The sequence below is a fragment of the Pimephales promelas genome, chromosome 16 (genome assembly GCF_988280905.1).
Source record: "Pimephales promelas chromosome 16, fPimPro1.hap1.1, whole genome shotgun sequence".
NCBI lineage: Eukaryota > Metazoa > Chordata > Actinopteri > Cypriniformes > Leuciscidae > Pimephales > Pimephales promelas.
The window spans coordinates 873,438-899,681 of record NC_142784.1 but is presented as its reverse complement, the minus strand read 5'-3'; the positions used below and the strand labels follow the sequence as shown (position 1 = coordinate 899,681).

At 42.1% G+C, this 26,244-nt stretch overlaps 3 protein-coding genes across 5 annotated transcripts in view; 1 reads left to right on the top strand and 2 right to left on the bottom strand.

Moving 5' to 3' along the window:
* Positions 1-1,119: 1,119 nt before the first annotated feature.
* mfsd1 (major facilitator superfamily domain containing 1) lies at positions 1,120-15,690 on the bottom strand. Of its 2 annotated transcripts, XM_039654085.2 has the most exons (17): positions 15,496-15,690; positions 15,265-15,317; positions 14,919-15,031; positions 14,755-14,797; positions 13,399-13,466; positions 13,205-13,313; positions 11,155-11,257; positions 10,614-10,712; positions 10,415-10,526; positions 10,226-10,282; positions 9,547-9,703; positions 9,360-9,457; positions 9,156-9,268; positions 8,933-8,980; positions 8,800-8,851; positions 5,650-5,755; positions 1,120-1,280 (listed from the first exon to the last, which is right to left on the bottom strand). In XM_039654085.2, the coding sequence occupies exons 1-17, from the start codon at positions 15,644-15,646 to the stop codon at positions 1,221-1,223; spliced, it is 1,542 nt and encodes a 513-aa protein (XP_039510019.2). In that variant the 5' UTR covers positions 15,647-15,690; the 3' UTR covers positions 1,120-1,220. The 2 variants fall into 2 exon arrangements, with proteins under 2 accessions (XP_039510019.2, XP_039510020.2); XM_039654086.2 differs by lacking the exons at positions 1,120-1,280; positions 5,650-5,755 and adding an exon at positions 5,821-7,284 and having other exon boundaries at positions 15,496-15,688.
* The window catches only part of lxn (latexin), a 13,410-nt gene continuing 2,846 nt past the window's right edge, over positions 15,681-26,244 (top strand). The window contains exons 1-4 of one of the 2 annotated variants that reach the window (XM_089120834.1): positions 15,681-15,768; positions 16,266-16,338; positions 21,852-22,004; positions 22,546-22,608. In XM_089120834.1, the coding sequence (XP_088976960.1) occupies positions 21,861-22,004; positions 22,546-22,608 (207 nt within the window). In that variant the 5' untranslated portion in view covers positions 15,681-15,768; positions 16,266-16,338; positions 21,852-21,860. Of the gene's footprint in view, positions 15,769-16,265; positions 16,339-16,880; positions 17,024-21,851; positions 22,005-22,545; positions 22,609-26,244 lie in introns of those variants that run through there. The other variant, XM_089120833.1, reaches the window with a different exon arrangement.
* Positions 17,468-26,244, bottom strand: part of gfm1 (G elongation factor, mitochondrial 1) — a 22,214-nt gene continuing 13,437 nt past the window's right edge. The window contains exons 14-18 of the mRNA XM_039654084.2: positions 19,913-20,075; positions 19,608-19,752; positions 19,377-19,537; positions 18,453-18,506; positions 17,468-18,362 (exon numbers count right to left, since the gene is read on the bottom strand). Coding sequence (XP_039510018.2) covers positions 18,231-18,362; positions 18,453-18,506; positions 19,377-19,537; positions 19,608-19,752; positions 19,913-20,075 — 655 coding nt within the window. The 3' untranslated portion in view covers positions 17,468-18,230. The remainder of the gene's footprint in view (positions 18,363-18,452; positions 18,507-19,376; positions 19,538-19,607; positions 19,753-19,912; positions 20,076-26,244) is intronic.

The following is a 26,244-nucleotide window of genomic DNA, read 5'->3' as shown; positions in this document are numbered from 1 at the left end:
GGGCATGTACACTGTTTCAGAACGGTACTCACACTGAACGAGTAAAGCGCATACGATGTAAAAGCAAATCTCAGGAATTTATGTGCTCACACTATACGGTCCGATCATCGACCAGCGACTTCACTGCTCACACTAAATATCTGCGATATTGCGCCTATTGACGATATCATGTTTCCAGAGATATTGTCAAAACAAGCATCAACTATGAATATCAAGATGATTTAGCATTTCCAATTTATGTATTAAATTATTAGAATTATTGTAGACCTTTTATCATAGGGGATGGGATAGGCTAATTTTATTATAAGGGTTTGGTCTGAAATAGCTACATTATTCATGTGTGGTTTGGGTGTAACATGAAATAAACCAATCAGAGCGTCATCCAACATACCCTTTAAGAGCAGGTGCGCATGTTGTATCGTGGATTGTTATTATTTTAGGAACAGGAACAGGCCTGCTTTTGTTTGTATTTTATATTTTATTTTGGTAAGCCAGCAGTCGTCCACGAGAGGCTGCTGGCAGGTATTTATATTTTATTTTGAGTAGCCAGCAGTTCCGTGACAGACTGCTGGCAAGTATTTTGTTTGTTTATTTCATTAAAATAAAGTTTTATTTTGATTGTTATCCGGTTCCTGCCCTGAACCTCGTTACAATGTATGATTTGCAAATATAAAAACTGCTGCATTTGTGTTGAGAGAATCAAAGTGTATGCGCGTTGTGCACCTGCTACATTATGGGCAAGCATGCACACTTAAAATAGCATTATGAACAACGTGCCACTGACTTTAAACTAGGTTTTTTCTGGTCAGTGGTGCAATTGTTTTCTGGAACTGCAAAATAGCACCAGGGAATGTTTGCGCCGAAACACGCCTCCGTTTTGCCCCGACCCACCAGGGAGCGCAAGTTCATTTCCTAGCTTACCGACATGCGTCTGTGGAGGGAAAAGCCCGCTTTGCGCGGCAGCAAAATAGGACTGATATATGCTTCTGTGTACAAAGTCATTCGCGCCGGGTGCAAGATAGGGCCCTATGAGCGAGTTTGTTCTTTTCTCGGACCAACTCGTGTACTGAAGGGCTTTTGCTGGATATTAATCAAACATCCAAAATGCACACAAAAATAAAGGTTTAATAATACAAATATTTTAATTCTAGCAGCAGTGAAGCACCACATTTTGCAGTGGCAAGATATACACAGATATACATTCAGACACACACACACACTCATTTGAGTAGACTCCTGTAGGCCATTGAAGACAGATGTGGGGAGCAGTGGTCCGGCATCTGTTGACAGAACAACCAATGACTTTCAAAGAAGATGATGAGCATTATAGGATTAAAGGGTTAGTTCACCCAAAAATGAAAATTCTGTCAGTATTTACTCACCCTCATGTTGTTCAACCCCGTAAGACCTTCGTTCATCTTCACAACACAAATTAAGATATTTAAGATATTAAGATCGCTCCTGCATACTAGTCCATAGGCTTCTTGAGGGAATGACTCTTGCTGTCCTCGAAAAGTCATTAAAGACATCGTTAAAATAGTCCAAGTGACTACAGGGGCTCAATCTTAACTTTATCAAACGACGAGAACACTTTTGTGCGCAAAAAAACAAACAAAAATAACGAGTTTATTTGACTATTTCTTTTCTTCCTTGTAGGCCAGAAACGAGACTTCCTTAGATTTCCACGACGCATGCGCCAGATTTGCGATCTGCTCACACCAGCTTACACTACTTCAGATCGCAATTCTCGCGCATGCGTCGTGGAAATCTAAGGAAGTCTCGTTCTGGCCTACAAGGAAGAAAAGAAATAGTCGAATAAACTCATTATTTTTGTTTGTTTTTTCGCACAAAAAGTATTCCCGTCGCTTGATAAACATATAGTTGAGCCACGGTAGTCACTTGGGATATTTAAACGTTTTCTTCATTGACTTTCTGGGCCGTCAAGAGGCAGTCCTTTAGGAGCCAATGTGGTAGTTATACAGCTCTCAAATTTAATCAAAAATATCTTCATTTGTGTTCCGAAGACGAACGAAGGTCTTACGGGGTTGGTACAGCATGGGGGTGAGTAATTAATGACTTAATTTTCATTTTTGGATGAACTAACCCTTTAATATCTTAAATATCTTAATTTGTGTCCCGAAGATGAACGAAGGTCTTACGGGGTTGGAACAACATGAGGGTGAGTAAATACTGACAGAATTTTCATTTTTAGGTGAACTAACCCTTTAATGTACAATTAGAAATAATCCTGCATTCATGGTTGCTAGTGTTTGTTAGGGTGCGTCCTAAAGCTGGAGGTTTGTGTGACAAATCAATCGTGCAAACAGGGTTCGTACAGATACTGTAAAATTAAATTCCAGGACTTTAAGCACCACTACAATTAGAGATCCCCTTATCAAACAATTTCATTATTATCTTTTATATTTAAAAAAGGTAAATAGATAAACAAAAATTCGAACAAAGTGTGACACACAAGTAATGACTGTGGCGACTGTGAATGAAAGCTGTATCATATACTTGGAAATGTATAAAGCATGAGCAATATCAAGCGCATGGCCATGCAAAATGGCTCTATATCTATAGCAGACAGGTTGCAACGTTGATTGTGTGCAAAGATTGTTTTTATCGATAAAATAAAACACTAATTTCACATAAATTGTTATTGAAAAAGAGCAAGCCATCAATATGTTTTTTAATATAAAAAAAAAAAAGAAAGAAGCATGTCATGTACACCCAGGATGGCTTGAGGGTGAGTAAATCATGGGCTAATTTTAATTTTTGGGTGAACTTTCCCTTTAATAACCCCAATCCAGCCAGTAGGGTTAGGTCCACCTGGGGGGTCTGAGGTGGTTAAGACTAGACTTGGCTGGATACTTCTAGGCCCAACCAAGTGCTTACCACAACAGAATAGAGTGGTACAACATGCGTGTTCACCATAACACTCTCCCCATCAGCTGAGCTGCATCACAAAACTTTGGAAAAGCTTGGGCAGCTCAACATCTTGCATATGAGAGTGAAAAGCTGGTGGCAAGGTCTCGACAGGATCAGACTGGAAAGTTCAAGGGAACATAAACCAACTTCAGTCCTTAACAACCTGTGGAGGACAGAGGAGCGCCTCTTCCGGGATCCAGACTATGCCACAGCATACAGCTCAGAAATTCAGAAACTAGAACAGGCTGGATACACCACAGAAGTGAGTCAAGAAATGTGGGAGTCATCTAGAGAGTCACGGTTCATCCCGCATCATATGGCGACTGAAAAACAGAATTGTGTTCAACTCTTCCTTTACCCATCAAGCAAACAATTGTAATGAATTGATCCCACCTTGTCCTAATTTAAGCTCTTCTCTGCTAGGCATCCTGCTGGGATTTAGAGCTGTCAGCAGTGTCATTAAAAGGTATGTTTCATCAGGTAAAGCTATTCGTGAGGACAGACCACTCTTACAGTTTCTGCCGTGTGTTATGCAGAGAGACAACCCTCCTAGTGTATACGAATGGCAAGGCCTGCCATTTAGGACAACTTGCTCCCCATGCTGTGCCACATATGCACATCACTGATCACAGTCAAGTAGGAAATGATGTGCAGGATGCTTTTGAAAGAAACTTTTATGTGGACAATTGGCTCCAGAGCTCCTCTTCCCCTAAATCAGCTAAAACAGCAGTCAACAAGGTGAGAGAGCTACTGGCCAGTGGAGGAGCGCTTTGAATTAAGGCAATGGGCAAGTAACATCCCAGATTTCAGCTGGAGGTGTAGGTCAGATCCCCCTGACATACAAGTCCCATCTGCAAGAAGCAAGCCCTACAACATTGAGAAATATCTACAGGGTGCTTGCCACTAGGGTTCATCCCCCCCGTTCACAACAAGGGCCAAGATTCTTGTTCAACTGTTGAGAGAATGGGATGACCCACTGCTTCCTGGTGACATTCTTGAAGCTTGGAAAGCTTGGGAGAGCGAACTCCAATGGCAACATCTTGAAAACATCTCATTTTGCTTTACCCCAGCTGCAACAATGCAGTCCACATCTTCTGTGATGCTTCAGAGAGGGCCTACAGGTGTGTTGTATATCTGCAGGCTGATAATCCACACGGCCATGATGAGGTGGCATTCGTTACTGCCCGATCGCGAGTAGCTCCCAAGAAACAACTTTCAATGTCCAGGCTAAAGCTGTGTGCCGCCCTCATTTTATTTAGTCGCTTTTATCCACAGCGACTTACATTGCATTTCAAGGTACACATTTATATTCCTATCAGTTCTTGCTTACCCTGGGAGTTGAACCCATGACCTTGGCGTTACTGTTTGAACTACAGGAAAGCTCAACTTGCCCAAGTGTTTCAGAGGGAACTAACCAAGAACAAAGCCCAAATTATCCTGTGGACAGACTCAATCTCGGATGGGGAAAATAATCCCCAATAACTGCACGTTTGTGGGCGGCTGTTAAAGTAAAGTGCAAGCCAGTCCAGCAGAGGGCGCTAGAAGACTATCAACATGACTGCCTAAAAAAAAAAACCTCTATTCATTTGTAGTGATGCAAAAGGCAGAAAGAAAACCAGGATTTTGAGAGTTGTTTGCTAAATTAATCTTGCTTTGGTGGATTTGTGTGTTATTGTGCGTATTATCATATTTACACACTACATGTATATGTTTGTGAGGATGATCAACTTTGTGTTTTCAGACTGTATGCTCAGTGGACACTTTGTTTGTCAAGCATTCAGTTAATGCGTACATTTAGGTTTTGCATTGTAATTGTTAAGTAATAGCATTATAATTATTATTACGGTTTATATAGAATTTTAGATTCATATGATGTGTGCTACAGCTCATTTTTATATCGTTTCCATATTTTCTTTAAGAGCATATTATTGTCTTTTTGAACACTTCTACATCAAAAGACAAACTAATAACTATTTACTGTTGTTTATGATTAATGTTTGTTGTGACTGTACTAAGAAACTCTATTGAATTAAGATTAAGATAACTCTATAGAAACTGTAAACTATTATTTATTCTGATTTCCTTATGTAGAATCACTTCTCTATCGAGCTGTAACTTTACTGAAGCAAGTTAGAATTAAAGAGAGCTTTTATGGAGAACACAGACTCTAACAGATGATCATCACGGCACAATAGCAACACAATCTCATCCATTACAGTAATTTTCATAAATATGGCTGTTTTCAAGGGTTTTCCAGGACTTAAAGGGATAGTTCACCCACAAATAAATATTCTGTCAATATTTACTCACCCTCATGTTGTTCCAAACCTCTATGTGTTTATTTTAGGAAGATATTTGGAAGAAAGTTTTAAATCAAACAGATCTCAGTATGTATTTTTTCCTACTCTGGTAGTCAATGGGGAATGAGATCTGTTTGATTAAAACATTATTCCAAATATCTTCCTTTGTGTTCAGCAGAACAAATAAACACATAGAGGCTTGGAACAACATGAGGGTGAGTAAATGATGATAGAATTTTCATTTTTGGGTGAACTATCCCTTTAAAATTCAAAACGTCAAATTCAATTACATTTTAAGCATCTTGTATGAACCCTGTGAAAAGTGCTGGTTTGTGCAGAAGCATCAGATATTACAGTGTGTTTTCTCTGTAACATGCATGCCCAGATGTCTGTGTGTGTGTGTGTGTGTGTTTGTCACCTGCACGCCCAGTCTGGACAGATAGCGGTTGCGTAGACCGAACGGGGACAGAGGCTTCAGATGCTCTCGATCCTCCACAGTCTCCGGATGGACACGCTGGACATCCCTGAGACAGAACTGCAGTTTCACTACACCGACATTTACACACACACACACACACTAGAAAACGAACCAGTTCATCTGATGTGTTTATTCTCCTCTTGAGAGTCAAGAGTCTCGGTGTTCAGAATCACACACCATCATGACGAGCTGCGCTGGACATCTTTGATTAGTAGCTCAGAACAACTGATATCAAATATGTATGTCAAATACAGCATTACATGCTAAAGATGAAATATTACACAGAGATTAAGCTGAAGCCATATCAGCAGTACGCTGTCAGAGACATGCCAGGCCATAATTCAACCCAAATACTTCTGATGGAAAACATAAGGTACAAAAAAATCCACTATATTTTAAAGCAAAATGTATCGCTTAAAAAAAAATGTAATTGTACATTGATTATATATATATATTTGAATCATGTAAACTCTTGAAATGATTTTAACATGTTGATGTATTTGGTGTTGCGGGACTAGATCTCCTGCCGCTGTTTTATGACTAAATTAAATTACAAATCTTCAAGAAATTTCAATAATAACACGACAAATATTCAAGAAAAATGCTTTAAAGTCAGTATAAAATGCCATTTACAATATCTATGAGTGAGGGGCCGTTCACACAGAACGCGTTTCTCCATTCCACTGAGACCGGTATTTTCCAACATAATGCACTAGACGGACGTCTTGAACCGTTGCGCTCATTATACGGCTTTCTAGAAACACAGTGCTCAAGTTAAAGAAGTTCAACTTTTTAAAAAACGTGTCTCTAGACCTTCGTCTCAGGGTTTTAACAGCACAAACGCGTTCTGTGGACCGGCCCAAAGACACTTCGTCGTGATGAACAGGTGGTAAATCGTCAGTCCTTTGGAGATAAAATCAATCAATCTGTGCAAAAAAAAAAGAAATTAAAACTGAAGCTACAATAGAGTTAAGAGAGGAGCAGCTGCCAGTCCGAGTGTGTCCTGATGCAGTGAGTCCGGTGCGGGACAGCACAGGCTGTGCAAAGGACCGGCTCAGGGTCCGAATCGAGAACAAGTGAGAACTGCTCAGATGCTTCCCACATCAGCTGGACCTCATGAAGAAATGTGCCTCATATTTCATCCCCAAAGGAAAAAGAAAGAAAGAAAGAAAAAGAGAGAGAAAAGGGGGAAGAATACATCAAGAATACTTTAGGACCTTGTGACATTATTTTCATTACAATGAACCCATTTCTACAATAATAAAGTGCTTAAAATCATCCTACCCTGACAGAGTTTCTTTAATAAAATCAAGAGTTATAAGTTTAGGCACTACAGGGTAATAACATGGCAGCAATATCAAAAGTATTATTAAAATGGCATATTATAAAAAAATTTGGCATTACAGTTTTTTTTTTTTTTTTTAATTGCTGAGAATAATGTCACAGGATCATGTAAAGTAAAGTGCTTTCTGTGTGTGTGTGTGTGTGGTGTCCGTCTGTCCGGTGCTCATCTAGAGGATTGTGGGTGATGTGGGAAAGTGTTCAGTCAAGGACGCAGAGCAGAAGAGCCATCACCTGAAACACACACACACAAACTTGAGTTCACTAAGCTCATCGGCCATCTTGTGTTGATGGGTTCACTGGCATGGACAGAGTGATTGTGGGATTATACACTCACCTAAAGGATTATTAGGAACACCTGTTCAAATTCTAATTAATGCAATTATCTAATCAACCAATCACATGGCAGTTGCTTCAAAGCATTTAGGGGTGTGGTCCTGGTCAAGACAATCTCCTGAACTCCAAACTGAATGTCAGAATGGGAAAGAAAGGGGATTTAAGCAGTTTTGAGCATGGCATGGTTGTTGGTGTCTGAGTATTTCACAATCTGCTCAGTTACTGGGATTTTCACGCACAACCATTTCTAGGGTTTACAAAGAATGGTGTGAAAAGGGAAAAACATCCAGTATGGGTCAGTCCTGTGGGCCAAAATGCCTTGTTGATGCGAGAGGTCAGAGGAGAATGGGCCGACTGATTCAAGCTGATAGAAGAGCAACTTTGACTGAAATAACCACTCGTTACAACCGAGGTATGCAGCAAAGCATTTGTGAATGCTTTTCACAAATGTGGGGGATGTTTTCTTGGCACACTTTAGGCCCCTTAGTGCCAATTGGGTATTGTTTTGAGTATTGTTTCTGACCATGTCCATCCTTTTATGGCCACCATGACCCCATCCTCTGATGGCTACTTCCAGCAGGATAATGCACCATGTCACAAAGCTTGGATCATTTCAAACTGGTTTCTTGAACATGTCAATGAGTTGACTGTAGTAAAATGGCCGCCACAGTCACCAGATCTCAACCCAATAGAGCATCTTTGGGATGTGGTGGAACGGGAGCTTCATCCCACAAATCTCCATCAACTGCAAGATGCTATCCTATCAATATGGGCTGCGCGGTTACAACGGGCCCATGATCGGGGCTGCGGGGTCACAAAGGGCCCTAATATGTTCATATTAGTTTATAGCATTTACTTAACATGCTGTATCTTAACAGTGTCGATTATAATCTTATGATTACTTTGAACCAAGTATCATTGTTTGTTATTATATATTTGTACTTCAGTCATTTTAAAGGCTGTTGTGCACTTGGATCTATTTTTATTAGCACAATTTTTATCTGATTACTTGATTAATTGATAGAATAAATTGTAGAATACTGGATTTTTTTAAAATAATGGACCTATTTAAAAGTCTGGACTGCTCTTGGATTCCCAGTAGAAAACACACAGCAGCGCCAAACAATATCTAGTCACACCTAAAATGAGTTGTTGGCGGTTAAACGTGTTGATTTGTCCTGAATACAGTGTCACAATTCACCGGTTCAGGGTGAAATCTGAATAACGTGTGTTCTTGACAGTGTGTGAGATTCTCCCTGACTTCCTTTAATTTTCTCTCCCAGCAGAGGAACCACAGTTTCTGTTCCCTCAACGCCTCTGCGTGAGAAGTGTGTGTGTGTGTGTGTGTGTGTGTGTTCCTGGCACTGAGGAGGCCAGATGAGTGTCTGAGGTGAAGGAGAGAGGTTTACTCACTCAGATTTGAGTCGTTCGGCTCGTGTCGAGGCTGACAGGTTCAGCTCGCCCTCTGAGGACAGAAGCAGAGGAAGTGTGTGTGAGTAACGGCCCGTCACAGGGCGAGTTCGTCAGGAGGGATCGCTGAGCTTACCTTTGTGATAATCATACAGATACAGCACCACCACAGCAAACAGAGCCACTGAAACACACACACACACTTCAGGAGTCAGGATTGATTCAGGATGACAGAACTACAGGTTTAAGAAACCACACAATAGGAAACAATGCAGTATATTTTTAAAATATTGCCTTAAGAATTCCAATATAATTAGAATGTTAATATTTAAGAAAGAAACGATTGTGCAGATACTCACTGCACAGGCAGGCGATGAAGAAGACCTCGAGGAAGAGGTAACCCTTGTTGTCCAGGATGCTTCCCGCAGCCATCGACATCACGGCTAGACCCAGGTTCTGGATGGACTGCATGCTGCACACACACACACACACACACACCAGAGTGTCAGAAACACCGGCATGATCTTCAGCAGAGGATGAGGAACATCAGAAGAGAGACTTACAATCCATACGCCGTTCCCAGCTGATGCTCGGGCACCACAAACGCCACCATGGGCCACAGCGCACAGGCCAGCAGAGAGTACGACAGGCCTAGGAGACACTGACACACACACACACACAGGGTTAAAGACCTGAGGGCTCATCGGACACACTCCCTCACACACAAACTGGCACACATAGGGGGCTTACCATGGCGATCCAGGGGTTCCAGAAGGTGAAGGCCAGCATCATGTGTGAGAGGAGAGTGGTGGTGACGGCCAGCATAACCCAGAGGACGTTACGCCCGACCCGGTCCACCACAAACCCCAGCAGAGGAGACGCCGGCGCAGAGATGATGTACACGATACTGCACAGTTAAAGAACAGACGTGTCACACATGCACTTTCAGTCGCTAAAGCAAATAAAAATGTTTTGAGCTCATGTGTGAACAGGGGTAAATCACTTCCAGCATTACCGTTAACACCGACTACAGTAAAACATCTGACAGAAAGTGAAAGTAAAGCGCTTCTCCACATCTGGGTGGATGAGGGAAAGCAGCGCAGCTTTTAAACATGTCCAGACTACACTCCAGTGATAAAGACTCTAATGATGAGGTTTGACTCAGACTCCAGTGATACTTCCCCGATAGTATGAGCGATTCGGCTGGTTGGAGAACAGTACATTCAGTGATATATGCTGTTATTCGCTATTATATTAAATGTTATTTGCTGTTATATCAGCACGTTATGCTGTGTTGGATTATTATTATTTTGGGTGATTTAGTTGCAGTTTTCTTACGCTACACTGCCCACCCTGTTTTATGAAGGCCCACCCACTTTAACATTTCTGGCGTCGCCCCTGGTGTGTGTGTGTGTGTGTGTGTGTGTACCTGTTGATGGCTCTGGCCTGGACAGTAGTGAAGTCGAACTTCTCGATGAAGAAAACTCTGTTGGTAAAGACAACGTCATCCAAACCCATCCATCACAATCTCATCATAATGATTCTCTCGTGTTCATGTCTAGATTTACACTCGTTTTAAACAGTTTACTCTTGATTTTAGTTCTGGGCAGAAACTCACTGGCCCAGTCCAATAAAGGGGAAGATGGCCACGTAATACGCCACACAGATGATGAAGATGAGCCAGAGAGAGAAGGGAAAGTCCTTGACGTCAGTCAGCTTGATGACTTCCCCTACACACACACACACACACACTTCTGTAAAACACACACACTCCGCTGAAGAGCTGGACTCTCTGAGATCAGTGAGGATCATCTCACCGGTTCTGCCCTGCTCCTTCTTGAGGATCTTCTCTGCCCGTCGGTCCAGGAACCCCAGCACCAGAGCGCAGATGAGCGAGAACAGACACGTGGACGCCGCTGCACACACACACACACACGTCACAGAGACCGTCACACACACACTCAGATACACTTTTAAGCATTTCAGTTCCTCTCAATCCACCAGAAATCCTTCAAATGTGATATTCTGAGCTGAACAGGAAGAGTGTTGTGTTTCAGCAGGAAGGCCTTCATCAGGGTTACACACACACACACACACACACACACACACACACACACACACACACGCGTGTGTCTGGATCATGAGCGTTACTCCGGACAGGAGATTCAGTGAGAAGCAGAAGGAGAAGTGAAAGACGAGGCACACCAGGGTGTGTGTGTGTGTGTGTGTGTGTGTAACTGATCATCTGATGTGTGTGAGTCAGGACACGCTCTGCAGAAACACTCAACTCAGTTTACAGATGCTCACACTTTCTAGTTTTAAAGCGCAGTGATGTGTGACATACTGTACGATACTCACCGATCATGAGTGTGATCCCGAGAGTGGAGTGTCCCGCTGATCCCGTCAGAGACTGAATACGGCCGTACACCCAACCGATCACGTTCATGTTCACTGTGCTGCCCTGAACACACACACACACACGTCAGTCACACTGAAATAACCCTCTCCACTGATTTAGGATATAACTCACTCATCTGATCTGTCAGCTCTCTGGAGAATTATCAACACAACTTCAGCTAAAGTTTCACGTTAATCCACCAATAAATATATATCTATATATATATATCTATATATATGAAGAGTTCAGATGCAAAAGCCTCTAAATGCCATTTGAAATTTTCTTCTTTAATGATGATTTTTATCAAACTTGTATATTTAAGTTCAGTAATTTCACTTAAATTCATAGGTAATCTTCATCCCCATTTAAGTGAAATCACTGAACTTAAATATACAAGTTTGATAAAAATCATCATTAAAGAAGAAAATTTCAAATGGCATTTAGAGGCTTTTGCATCTGAACTCTTCATATATATAGATATATATATATATACACACTACCGGTCAAAAGTTTTACATCAGTAAGATTTTAAATTATGTTTTTGAATGAAGTCTCTTCTGCTCACCAAGGCTGCTTTATTTGATGGAAACAGTAATATTGTGAAATATTATGACAATTTAAAATGACTGTTTTCTATTTTAATATATTTTAAAATGTCATTTGAAAGCTGAATTTTCAACATCATTACTGTTGCTGATTACACATCAGTTTTCAGTGTCACATGATCCTTCAGAAATCAGTCTAATATGCTGATTTTATGCTCAAAAAACATCAATTATTATTTTCAATGTTGAAAACAGTCGTGTACCATTTATTCCCCCAAAATTCTATGATGAATAGAAAGATCAAAAGAACAGCATTTATTTAAAATATTACTGTAACTTTTGATCAATTTAACTCATCCTTGATGAACAAAAGTATTTTCTAATTTCTTTCCCCCAAAAATAAAAAATAAATTCTTACTGACCCCAAACTTTTGAATGGTAGTGATTAATGTTACAAAAGCTTTCCATTTCAGATCAATTCTGTTCTTTTGAACTTTCTATCCATCAAAGAATCCTGAAATAAAAATGTATCCAACATGGATAATAATCAGAAATGTTTCTTCAGCATCATATTATAATAATTTCTGTAGGATCATGTGACACTGAAGACTGGAGTAATGATGATAAATTCAGCTTTGATCACAGGAATAAATTACACTTCTCTATATATTCACATAGAAAACCGCTGTTTTAAATTGTAATAATAATTCACAATATTACTGGGGGTTTTTTTTTGTTTTTTTTTCATCAAATAATTGCAGCCTTGGTGAGCAGAAGAGACTTCTTTTAAAAACATAAAAAAATCTTAACGATCTAAAACTTTTGACCGGTACTGTATATATACACACATACACACACTACTGTTCAAATGATTGAGGTCATTTTAAATAAATTAATCATTTTACTCTGCAAGGACGCATTAACCTGATCAAAAGTGTAACATTTATGATGTTAAAGAAGAAAATAAATGATGGTTTCCACAGAAATATGGACTGATAATAATCATAAATGTGTCTTGATCATCAGATCCTCATATTAGAGTGATTTCTGAAGGATCATGTGACACCGAAGACTTGAGTAATGATTGGATCACAGGAATACATTACACTTTACTATATACTCACATAGAAAACTGATGATTTACACTACAATCATGTTCCACTATTTATGATCAAATAAACGCATTAAAACATCTCATCAAACCCAAACTTCTGAAGGGGGTCGTTTAACAATAACACTATCATAGAGATATAAATATATATTTTTCACTAATAAAATGCAGAACAGGTTCACATCAAGTATGAAATATTTATAATAAGCAGTAAATTGTTTCCTGAGTATTGATCAGTTTTGTCAACGATCCTTTTAAACCCGAGAATGAAGCTGCACATCGACTTGAACCGACATGATCAAGCTGTTTTATGATGTAGTAAGAGGTCTGACACACACACACACACACACTCACCAGTCTGGCCATGCTGAGCTGCAGGCCGAACACCAGGTTGAGCTCTTTCCCTTTAAACCAGTTGACGGCATACGTGTTCTGCGCCACAGCCAGAGACTCTCCACCGATGCTGCACAGCAGAGAGGATCAGCGTTCACACACACACACACACACACACACACAACTACAGGCTTTCAGTCAGGAGACACGCTCACCCAAACACAAACCGACCCACGTTCATCAGCCAGAAGTGATTGGCCAGAGCGCCGGCTGCGAATATGATCTGCAAAACAACCGTACAACTCATAAACACACACACACACACACACACACCGGTCAACTGGGCTGCGTGAGTGTTGTGGGTGACTGTAGCAGTACAGTGTACATGTGACCTATGTGTAGTGTTGGGTATCGTTTTAAAATTAGAAATCACAACTGAACAAAGACACACCTGAAATAAACAGTGTTGTAAGACTTCAGGAACTAATCAATCATGCACTTTATACATTATATAGTTACAAAAGCTAGTCAGGCAAGAACTCTTGTAGTTTGATTAGTGTTATAGAGACGACAGTGGCCCTGTATAGTTACACACACCTGCAGTTGCCCAGATACACACACCTGCACGACACGTCGATGCTTTAACCCTTATGCTGCATTAGGGACATTTTTGGTCTTTTGCAGTTTAATTTCTTTGACCATTTTGGCTGTTTTAATGCAAATGGTATGAAATTTGGCAAAATTTTGACTTTTTGGATACATGTAAAAAATGTGATCCCATTTTGCAAAATATGTATAACACACACTGTGTAGATCAAATAGTAACACTCAGCACCATAAAGACCAAAAATGGCCCATTGAAACCCATTAAAACGTTGTTTAAATCTGAGGCTGTCAGTAATACATGAAACATGATTTTTGCACAAACATCCTTTCATTTTGAAGCAAAAGCATTATATTTGCATTATATAGTGATGACGTCACTACATATTTATTCCCTATGGGTGGAAATGCACCTTATTTTAGGCAATAGGCAATGTTTAATAGGTGGCCATTTTTGGTCTCTAACGCGCTAAGTGGGATTTTTTGCAAAGTGGGACTGTGATAATCCAAATCTAAAGTTTTCTCTTTGCATTTAGTTTATTGAAAATAATTGAATTTTTGTATTTTTTCCTCTTATACAAATCGATGGTTTCGCAAACAAAACTGGTAATTAAAGGGTTGAAATCCTGAAATTGAATACATTTTTGGTAGTTATGATGAGGACTGATGCTGGTTAAAAGATTTAACTTGGTAAAAGTGGAAAATAATAATAATATATAATATTTTAGGCAATGTTTAATATGTGGCCATTTTTGGTCCTTAATGCACTCAACGGTGTTAAAAATCTAATGCAGCACAAGGGTTAAAATCACACTGAAATGCTCACAGAGCAACCGATAAGAGGAATCCGAATGTTTATTTTATAACAAGTATCTGATTCCTGAACTCAAGTATTCAATGCCACAATTGGAATCGATGTTCGATTCCCAAAATTATCTATTCATGTGTGTGTGTGTGTGATGACCAACCTGCCCGATTAACACAAACAGAGCAAAGATGATAGTCCCCAGCCTAGAACAACACAAGAGTTAGTCAGCTGACGTTCACACACTCACAGTCCAGCATCCATATGAAGAAAGCAGACGTTATGAGATATGAGTGAAGCTTGAGAGTGTGTGTGTGTGGACTGGACCTGATGCCGAAGACCCGGTCCAACAGAAAGCCTCCCAGGAAGCAGAGGAACACGTTAGGCCACGAGTACCAGGCGTACAGCTGCATGAAGGAGGCCGTGTTCAGACTCATATCCTACACACACACACACACACACACACACACACACACACACAGACGCCAGTCAATCAGTGACAGCAGTACACACTCTCTCAGCTGATGCTTTATTACACATTCAGTCCTACTAGACAAACACAACTGGGCTTCTGCAACGAGCCCAGAACCATCACACACACATTACATTACCATAAACATTAAATCATGCTTGTTTTCTCAGAGGACATTAGCCTAAATGCACACACACACACCTGTATGACTTGAGTCTGAAGCGCAGCTGGATTATCATAACAGAAATAACTCCCTGAAACAGACACAACAAACAGAGTTTCACTTTCACATGAAATCTGACACCACTGAGCCCAAACAGGGTCACAACATAGTAAGACCACACGCTATCATGCGAATATAACGCTTTATGGATAACTTATGTGGATGGTGTGTGTGTGTGTCTTGTGACTCGTCGTCCGGATTGTTCTTACCGAAGCCCAGAAAGCACATGAAGAGCAGCACCAGGATCCGGTGGAGCAGGTGCCTCGGGTCACACAGCGGGCTCAGGTGCCGAGACCCCTCATCTTCTTCATCCTCATCATCGTCATCTAAGAGACTCCGGTGCTCCTCTCTGTCTGCCATGTTCAAACCTATGGTTCAAACTAGCGCAGTCATGTGACAGGCGGCTGAGGTCACGTGATCAATAGGGAACGCTGCAGTTTTTTTTTTTTTTTCAACTTGGATTTTTCATCTCGCATTTCCTGGTATATATTTATATTTTTTTTCTTGTATTTATCAGTGTTGTGTGTGTTATTCTCACAATTAAATTCGTGTTTAAAAGCAAACACACGTCAACAGAAGCGGATGACCGTTGGAAACGCGTTCAGACCGTGTGTTGATTCGGTTTGAACACTCGAAACTGATTCAGCGATTCGTAAGATGTGTCGAGTCATTTAGTTTGGTGGGTTTATTTCGCCATGAAACAATACGTCATAGTTTACGCAAAAATGTGAATTAACTTATGTCAACTGATTTTACAAATTAATTGATAATAAACTTATATTATCATTAATGTTACATGCAAGTAGCCTACATAATAGTTAAGGTCACCTAAATGGGACCAATGAAGGTTATTTTAAATTGGATTGCTAATTTAGAATGTAAACAACATGTTTTTTCTTCAATTTTATTATATTCCAGATATACTAATATTGTGATTATATAACACGCAAAACCATTAAATTTGTCTGCCAAACTCCAGTTTCTGCCATAAATCACATGACCTGCTAGACCTGACATCATTTCCTTGGAGGGAAAGCAACTCCAAGAACAAAGTAAGTGTCAGTCATAAACTTTTCTCTATTTTTATCATTTCTTGAAGACTCTAATGGCGTAAAACATACCATGTCAACCCTGTTGTGTTCATACTGGACATGAACATGTTTATTTCTTGTCTCCCTAAATGTTAACCTTCTGCTAGCAATAGCATGCTGTTGTTTTCTAGCTAGCAGTGGGCTTATAGCTTCAACAGCCCATTACACATGGTAAAAGTGGACAGATTTCCTTCTTTGGTCCAGCCTCCTGGTGTTTTATTGTTACACGACACTCAGATGATATATGGATCACTTTACTGTTTAGTATGCATGATTTCCTGAAACAGAGCGCAAAATATTATCTTTGAGTAAACAATCCGTGTCCTCAATATCACTTTCCTCCTCTGTGAAGTCTCTTGAACTTGAGCCAGGTCCTTTTTGGCATCATCTTCCAGGAAGTGACATCATTTTGGAGGGATTGATGAACTCTGAGATGTGTTGTGTCCTGTGTGAATGATCGAGTGTCTGAGTGAACTCGTGGCTTCTGGATCTGTGTGAGGAGATCTCTCGTCTGGAAAGCGTCAGTGTTGTGTAGCTGAGGATGATCTGGCTGCTCCTCTCTCTCTCTCTGCTTGAGCTCAGTGCGGCTCTACCCGTCTCTCACTGCTTCACGCGGCCCACGGACCCGGCGCCGGCCCCGTCCCAGGTAACCAGTGCTCATTACGGCAGTCTGCGTTACGTTCATGTTCCTGTGCTGTGTTTGCTGAGGTTATTCCTGTCTTACTGTCCGGCCTGAGCATCTTCGGGGCTGTTGTGATCCAGAAAGCGGGATTTGAACGCTTCGACGGCTGATTTGGGTCATGCGATGATTTCTGAGGAAGCTTAATAATGTAATGAGATGCATAACTAAGTGAACATTTAATTACTACAATATTATTTAATATTGTAGAAAAACTGACCACCGATCGCTACTTTCAGACGCCATTTTGATTCTTTTCATGTAATCGAACACACAGGATTGTGGGATATCATAAGCAGCGAAGGACACAAACCAATCAGATGAAGGGATCTCAGTAGACAGGAAGTGACAAAATCACTGGATTCAGACGTGCTTATCTTTTAATCAGATTGGATGAAACACAAAAAAAACTGTGTTTGCAAAGTCTAAATGTTTATTTCTCTTCATCATTTTGTTTCCACGTACATCGGCGAGCCAAAACATTATTTTGTAGTCATCGGTGAAGCGAATATTGTTGATCATCTCCTAACAAGGCCGCATATTAAAGTCCTCCTGTAGTCAATCAGTTTATCCCTTAAAACTCATTTTAAACATCAAAATGAACATTTTTTTCCTTGAAAAATTGCCTAAAAATATCTTGAATGTAACTCAACACTCTTGCCTCATTTAGTATGCGTGGTTCTATGAATATGCAAATGAGCCCCGCCTCCACAGGAGGACTGTAATCGGTTATGATCATTAGTTCTGGCTCATCAGTGTGTGTCGTCAGGTGAGGCGCGTCACATACGGCTTTATAATAACACAGTAAACAGATTCCCGCTGAGCTCTGGTGTGTGTGTGTGTGTGTGTGTGTGTAAACCGACCTGGGTGTGTGTGGCGTAAAATGCCTCCTCTCGCTCTCAACATTAGGTTTATGTTTCACTGGTCTGAGGGAATCAAGCTATCGTGTGTGTGTGTGTGTGTGTGTGTAATCGCTCCAGTCAGGTGAAGTGTGTTACGTCTTTCCCAATGCGACTCAACACACACTGATTTAAAACATCATCATTTTATATTAAATCACCACATTTGCGACCATTTGCTGTACAACGACATTTACAGTTACTGAGCAAACCCTCCCAATCCCTGTGACCTTCTTGACTGTTCACCTCTTACAAACGTCCGTGTGTGTGTGTGTTCAGTTCTTCCACTTGCTCTTCTTGGCGGGCATCTGTCCCGTGGCCTCCAGGTGTTTGTTGACCAGGTCCTCCTGAACGCTGGGCAGACAGGGCTGATATCTGCTGTAGTCCATGGTGTACTCGCCTTTACCCTGAACACACACACACACACACACACACACACACAGTGAACATGCATCATCACTCTACAGTCTTCAGCGCTGTGTGTGTGTGTGTTTTACCTCAGTGCAGGAGCGCAGCTCTGTGGCGTATCCAAACATGTCATTCAACGGGATCTGAAACATGATCACAAGGGTTAATCTCACACACACATTTACACACACTGTAAATGTGTACTACTACTGTACAACACGTCTGAATGTTTTCCTTTAGTTTTTTTGCAGTTTCTAATCTCTTACTGGAAAAAGTAGAGCATTAAACTAAAATAAGCCAAAATAAGACACCAGCTGACGGCAAAGTCACTTCATCTTTAGGTTTCAGCTCTAAGAACTTACTGGAAAGATATTTTAATGTAGTTAAAAAAATAAAACATAAAAATAAGCATAATTTACATAGAAAATATGGTACTTTTTGAAGTAAATAAATTCAAAAATACCCCCAAAATATAAAAAAAACACCATAAATGAATAGACAAAACTTTATCGAAGACAGTGATATAACATTTATAATAAATACAAATTAGGATCAGTCCTCTGTGCCCACATGTGTCCACAATTACAGGATTAAGGGCTATTAAGTGAATACGGTTTGAGCGAAGCACAACATGTGAGCATCGGCCGATACAGGTTCATTTTTAATGTCGACCCGATAAGAGAATGAGTCCGATATGTTAAAGCTGAACAATGGTGTGTTATTTCCCTCAGCTGAGACGCTTCAGATGCGAATGTTCAACATGATGGCCTTAAATGTGATCGAAATCACTTTGAGGAAAATACAGTGTGTTTGTGTGTCATATAAGCGACTTTAGATGACAAAAAGCAGGCTGTATATCTGAAGTGTTTGGGCCGTGGCGTTTAATGGTGAGCTTTGTTTTTGAAATCCAGCTCTCAAAGTCTGTATTTATCGGCCGATATATCTGTTATCGGCCCACATGTTCCCACCCCGAGTGTGAACTATAATGTGTGGAGGTCCAGCGAGAGACTCACGTCGGCGTAGAGTGTGAAGTAGCCCTCGGCCCCGTCCTGCCCCGTGACCACGCCGTGCCTGCGGTTGACCCCTGCGATCACGGCCCCCTGGAACTCGTCAGGAGCCACGATCTCCACTGACATCACCGGCTCCAGGATCACCACACTGGCCTTCTCCAGCGCTGCGCACAGGGACACACACGTCAACACACGCACACACACACACACAGTAGAGGAGGAGGGGGCACATACCCTGTTTGAGAGCGCCCTCTCCGGCCCGGATGAAGGACATCTCGTTGGAGTCCACCATGTGATGCGCCCCGTCGTCCAGCACGAACCGCACGCCGGAGATCCTGTGTCCCGTCAGCGGCCCCTTCTCACTCGCCTCCCTGAAGCCCTGAGGACACACACACACAGGCTCACACTGACCTCTAGGCCACTAATCGTGCGGTATTAATAAGCCATAAATCAAACTAATGCGCCTTTAATATGTAATCTGCGCACATATTCAAACACGCTAATGAACGTGGGCCGACTGGGATATGATCCTCGCTCACCTTCTCCACGGCGGGCACGAACTGCTTAGGGATGTTGGTGCCCACGGTCTGGTCGCTGAACTCCAGTTTGGTGTAGTTCTCGGGCTCCAGCGGCTCCAGGACGCCCACCACTTTACCGTACTGACCCGAGCCTCCAGACTGCTTCTTATGGGTGAAGTCAAACCTGCAGCACACACGTCCAGTGTTCACATTATTACTCTCCGCTCTCTGTGGATGCTGATGTGGACATAACCAGCAATATCGCGACGGCATTAACAGTTTTGAGAGATGATGTAATATCCTTTACCCTCTGGTGCTCTACGGTCATTTCTGACCCAACAAATGAACACATTTCAGGTGGTATTCATCGGAATGGTACGAGACTTGGTAAAGGTTTTGGCACCGGCAGTGTGAACACAAGAACAATCATGGCCCTGACTGGAGCAGGTTAAACGCTCCTGAAAGCAGCAGTCCCACTGGTCCCGTCCTCTAGTGGAAGCGCGAGGAACTGCAGCCGAACACACACACTCGCGAGATCAGCGCACATGCGCAACACACTGGTGTCGATTTATGGCTTTGATTTCCTCACAGATTTAAATAGATTATAAATACGGCGTAAATATATTTTTAGTACCATAAAATCCTCTAAAAATACAAAATATGAAATAAAATACAAAAAAATTGTCGAACTAAAATATAGAACATTTCTTTCAGTATTTTTTGACCGACACATGAAGGGTAACACAGGACTGTTTTAAGCCACGACAGATCTTTATCATCCGGCCATTTTACTCTGTGTGAGAAGAACATCTGTATTTAAAGGGTTAGTTCACCCAAAAATGAAAATTCTGTCAGTATTTACTCACCCTCATGTTGTTGTTCAACCCCGTAAGACCTTCGTTCATCTTCGGGACGCGAATTAAGATATTTAAGATATTAAGATCGCTCCTGCATACTAGTCCATAGGCTTCTTGAGGGAATGACAATTGATGTCCTCGAAAAGTCATTAAAGACATCGTTAAAATAGTCCAAGTGACTACAGGGGCTCAATCTTAACTTTATCAAACGACGAGAACACTTTTTGTGCGCAAAAATAACGACTTTATTTCAACTATTGGTTTATTTCTCCCTCTGCGCGAGTCAGGTTACTAGTTTAATAGCGTAAGCTTCTGTTATTGTACGTCACACGCATCACACACACATGACCAGCGTCGGCCAATAGTGAGCCTACGTGTGACGTTACGCAATCACACTACGTTAACTGACTACAGGCCCATGGAGAAGGAAGTGAATAGTTGAAATAAAGTCGTTATTTTTGTTTGTTTTTGCGCACAAAAGTGTTTTCGTCGTTTGATAAACTTAAGATTGAGCCCCTGTAGTCACTTGGACTATTTTAACGATGTCTTTAATGACTTTTCGATGCCAGCAAGAGTCATTCCCTCAAGAAGCCTATGGACTAGTATCTTAATATCTTAAATATCTTAATTTGTGTTGCGAAGATGAACGAAGGTCTTACGGGGTTGAACAACATGCGGGTGAGTAAATACTGACAGAATTTTAATTTTTGGGTGAACTAACCCTTTAACCCGTTACGAATGCATCACTCCCCTTCAGAAGGCCTTTATCAACCCCCGGAGCACTTAAGATGGATGGACACACCTTTATAGTCTTCAAAACTGCCATTATAAGGGTTGGAAGAGCCAGGTTATTTTGGATGTGCTGAGAGTGCGGTGTCTCTTTAAAAGAGGGCGTGGCTACAGCACACAACAGGAAGTGCGGAAACTCTTCCTAGCAGCTTCTGCTTGTGTGAACACTTGAGTATTTCTTCATCTCCTCGTTTTGACAGTGATCACATGCTCTTGTTACTCAACTGTTAGAGACTCAAAGTCCAGTGTAAGACACACACACACCCTGTGAGTGAGGTGTGTCTCAGTGCTTGTGTGTGCCTCTGCTCTCTCAGACACCGACGATGGCCACCGGAGAGCTGGTTCCCACACACTTCCCAGCGCGGCGGGCGGCTCAAGTGGCCCTGCATCACCTGAACACACACCACGGCTCGCCCTTCAGGGTGTTCGGCCTGCAGCAGGTGCACACGGCCACGGCGGAGGACCAGGTGAGGCCAGCTCACACACACACACACTTCAGCTCAGATGCTCGTGAAGGCAAAGCAGAAGCACAACTCCACAGCACACAGATTTCAGAATAATACAATAATCACAAACCCAAATTCTGCATTTGAAGTGACAGACAAGTAGTTTTAAGTTAGTTTTGAATCTAATATATCGTGGAAATAGTTGCGAAAGTCAAGGTGTGAAGCATGAAATGGCAGATTTGAGAAGTTGCAGTGCCTAAGTGAGGTTTGTCTGTCTTTGCATTTCTGTGAGTGGCCTTTTACACATTTCTACCTAATGCTTGTCTGCAGATTTAAATTCAGAGTTCAGGTTTGTGACTTGTCTGCGAGTGCAAATATTTTTATTGTACGTGTTTTCACATTGGAGCTGTGAGTGTAAATGTTAGCACACCAGTACGAATATCTATTGTTCAAGTTCTCTCTTCAGATCTGCGTGCTCTGGAGTTGTGCTCCTCCTCTGCCTTCAGCGAGACTGGGCCTGTGAGTGTTTGCTGAAGGATGACTCTGACTCTTGTGTTGACAGGTCGTGGGAACCGTAGGGAGGAAGTACAGCCTGGATTTCTCCGTGATGGACTATGGAAGCTCGGTACGTTTCAGATCCATTACAGACGAGGTGTAAAACCCAGTCAACAACACGACTCTGACTCCTGTTAAACCCACTGGAAGAGCTCTGGAATCAGTGCATAAACTTCTGTCGCTGTTCGAGAAGAGAGTATCTGTTGACTCTGACAATCTTTTTTTCACCACAATATGATTTGATTTTGGTATGATATTTTAGGGATGTTTTCAGTGACACTTTACAATAAGGTTTGTTTGTTAACATTTTAACTACATTAGCCATCTAACTTAAAGGGTTAGTTCACCCAAAAATGAAAATTAAGTCATTAATTACTCACCCCCATGCTGTACCAACCCCGTAAGACCTTCGTTCGTCTTCGAAACACAAATGAAGATATTTTTGATTAAATTTGAGAGCTGTATAACTACCACATTGGCTCCTAAAGGACTGCCTCTTCACGGCCCAGAAAGTCAATGAAGAAAATGTTTAAATATCCCAAGTGACTACCGTGGCTCAACTATATGTTTATCAAGCGACGCGAATACTTTTTGTGCGAAAAAACAAACAAAAATAACGAGTTTATTCGACTATTTCTTTTCTTCCTTGTAGGCCAGAAACGAGATTTCCTTAGATTTCCACGACGCATGCGCGAGAACTGAACTGAAGTAGTGTAAGCAGATCGCAAATCTCGCGCATGCGTCGTGGAAATCTAAGGAAATCTCGTTTCTGGCCTACAAGGAAGAAAAGAAATAGTCGAATAAACTCGTTATTTTTGTTTGTTTTTTCGCACAAAAAGTATTCGCGTCGCTTGATAAACATATAGTTGAGCCACGGTTGTCACTTGTGATATTTAAACATTTTCTTCATTGACTTTCTGGGCCGTCAAGAGGCAGTCCCTTAGGAGCCAATGTGGTAGTTATACAGCTCTCAAATTTAATCAAAAATATCTTCATTTGTGTTCCGAAGACGAACGAAGGTCTTACGGGGTTGGTACAGCATGGGGGTGAGGAGTTAATGACTTAATTTTCATTTTTGGGTGAACTAACCCTTTAAAATTATAAGAGTATTAAAGTGCCCCGTTATGCTATTTTAAAGGTTCCTAATGTTGTTTTGGAGTCTCCTACAACAGGTTCACATGCAGCAAAGGTCAAAATCACTTTAATTCTCTCATAATATCCAATCCATCAAAGATTCAGTCCATTGAAACCCTGGCAAACCCAAGTTATGTAATATGGATGTTGTGTTTCATCATTAACTATTATCTGTCATTTTGACAGATAACAAGCGTTGTGTTTCTCCCTGCTGTAGAAACATGCCTTGCTGTGAGACTGACGTCTGATTAAAACACAAAACAGATTCTGACGTAATCCAGCTCATTCAGTCAAACTGATGGATCAGGATTATTTGTCATAAACAGTCATTTTGAGTGGCGGTTCCCGGACAGCAAGTGCCAGCCATACTTTAAAATTGGGATATTCTCCAAATATTCTATTATAGTAACAGCAATATATATTTAAGTAGTATTATTAAACTCCTTAATCGATGCATTACAAAACGTTTTGTGGTCAGCAAGATGTTGCGATGTTTTTTTAAAGAAGTCTCTTCTTGAAAAGGGGAGGGGCATCTGCCTATAAAAGACGCTCATTTCGCCATGGGATTCAGGTTAAATCGACTGAAGCAACGAACAGCAAGTCGTGTGCAACATAGCTCGGCCATCTCCACAATACTCGTTCCCTTATCTCAGGGAACCGAGGTTACGTTAGCGCTCTATATATGTTCTCAGGGCCCGGACCGGGAGGAGCAGGTGCAGTTGTTGCTCGTCTTCCGACGTGAGAAGAGCAGTACTTGAGCTTTGGGCACATAACCATGGCTTGCCTTAAGGACGACATTAGAGTCGCCTGCTTCAAACTCAAGACAGGAAGCACTAACAGAGAGCACTTGGAGGTGCCCTACTTGCTTGACCGATCTAAGGCTAGCAGTAGTGCAGTCTTGAGCAAGAGTGGCTTCAATTCTGCCGATTGTAGCGGCTCGAATGGAGGCCCTTTGAGGGTCCTGAGGACCGTCGATAGGTCCCAGGAGAGTACTGAAGGGGGACGTGGCGGGTTGAGCCTCCTTGCTCCACTTATGTCACTTTTCCCTAATGACTGGGCGGCAACTGGGGCATGGAAAGCTACAACAGCCGCCATGTAGACTCTGAGCATAGATAGGATACAGCCCGCATCCAGTAGCTGTTGAAGAAACTAAAGAACCAGTGGTACTTGGCGTAAGCAGGGTCTAGGCACCAGCTGGAGAACACAGACCACTTAAGGGCATGGAGGTGTCTTGTGGGCCGACCTCTACCCTCACAAATGGTGTTTAGGACTCTCGTAAGCTCCTGTTGAGGGGCCACACATGGAGGGCCCATAGTGCTAAATCATCTTGTTCGCTTGGGAAAGGAGGTCTTTCCTTAGGGGTATCGGCCTTGGGGCTGCTGTGATCAACTCGGGGAACCAAGATTGGGTCCGCCAGAGAGGGGCCACTAGAAGGACTGCCTTTCGAGAAGAATATTAGGCAGTGAAAGTAGTCTTCGGAGGTGAAGAGGTCGACTTCTGCTCTCCCAAAAACGCTCTGAAGGGTCCATTCCCCTGGTGATACACTGCCCCAGGAAAGCATGTCTGCTCCCTGGTTCAGTCATCCTGGCACACGAGTCGCTCTCAGCGAGCACAGGTTGCCTTGTGCCCATAAGAGGAGACTTCTGGCTAGCCTGTACAAAGGTCTCGACCTGAGCCCACCCTGACGGTTTATTTAGGACACTACTGTCGTGTTGTCTGATGGGATTAAGACATGGACTGAGTCTATAACTGCACCCAGGAAGGAGATCCTCTGACTGGGGAACAGAGAGCTCTTGGCTGTGCTGATTATGAGTCCAAATGGCTGAGGAGCACAGATCTGTTCCTCTGAATAGCTTGATGTAGTTCAAGATGCTCATTCCCTTCTGTCTAAGGGGGATAATGCTGCATCTAGCACTTCGTAAAAGAGCTTGGGCCCAGGCAGGGGCGTCGGACTGGGGGGGTAAAGGGTACCGAGTACCCAGGGCCCGAGGCAGGGGGGACAGTCCGAATGGGAGGAATGTATACAGGTAGGCCACCCCTTCGAAAGCAAATCTCAAAATCAGTCTGTGACGGGGGCTTTTAGGAGTGTGGTCCGGCCACAGCGAGACTTAACCCTCAACTCTTCCTGTCTGGATGAGCAGGACTGCTTCTTGGTCCAGCGTAATCCTAAGCCAGGGTCCCTGACGCTTAGGTGGGAAGGGTTTTGTCTGATGAGGACGCTGGTTTGGCTGGCTGCTGAGTCTGGAGCGATAGCTGCGATGGCTTCTGTGTAGTCATGAAGCGCTCAGCGAAGCCGTCCACCGCAGGGCCGAAGAGACCAGTGGAGGAAATAGGAGAGTCGAGGAAGGCACCACTCAACTGGCCATAGCCCTCCTGATGGGCTGGGCGGTGGCTTTCGTTGCGAGCAGGGTCAGGCCATATAGTAAAGTGCAATTTATTCTTGATATCAAAAGCTGAACTTTCAGCATCATTACTCCAGTCTTCGGTGTCACATGATCCTTCAGAAATCATTGTCAGTCCCTCCAGGATTTCGTGATGTCGCAATCACAACTATTAACGCAACTTCAACAAA

What these genes read in the sequence shown, in the direction of transcription:
- mfsd1 (XM_039654085.2), bottom strand. Translation starts at nt 15,646, where the DNA reads ATGGCAGACAGAGAGGAGCACCGGAGTCTCTTAGATGACGATGATGAG. An exon ending in CGGGATCACACTCATGATCG is followed by an intron (nt 10,713 to 11,154) that starts GTGAGTATCGTA and finishes GTGTGTGTGCAG; the next exon opens with CGGCGTCCACGTGTCTGTTC. An exon ending in CCCTTTATTGGACTGGGCCA is followed by an intron (nt 10,283 to 10,414) that starts GTGAGTTTCTGC and finishes CTTTACCAACAG; the next exon opens with AGTTTTCTTCATCGAGAAGT.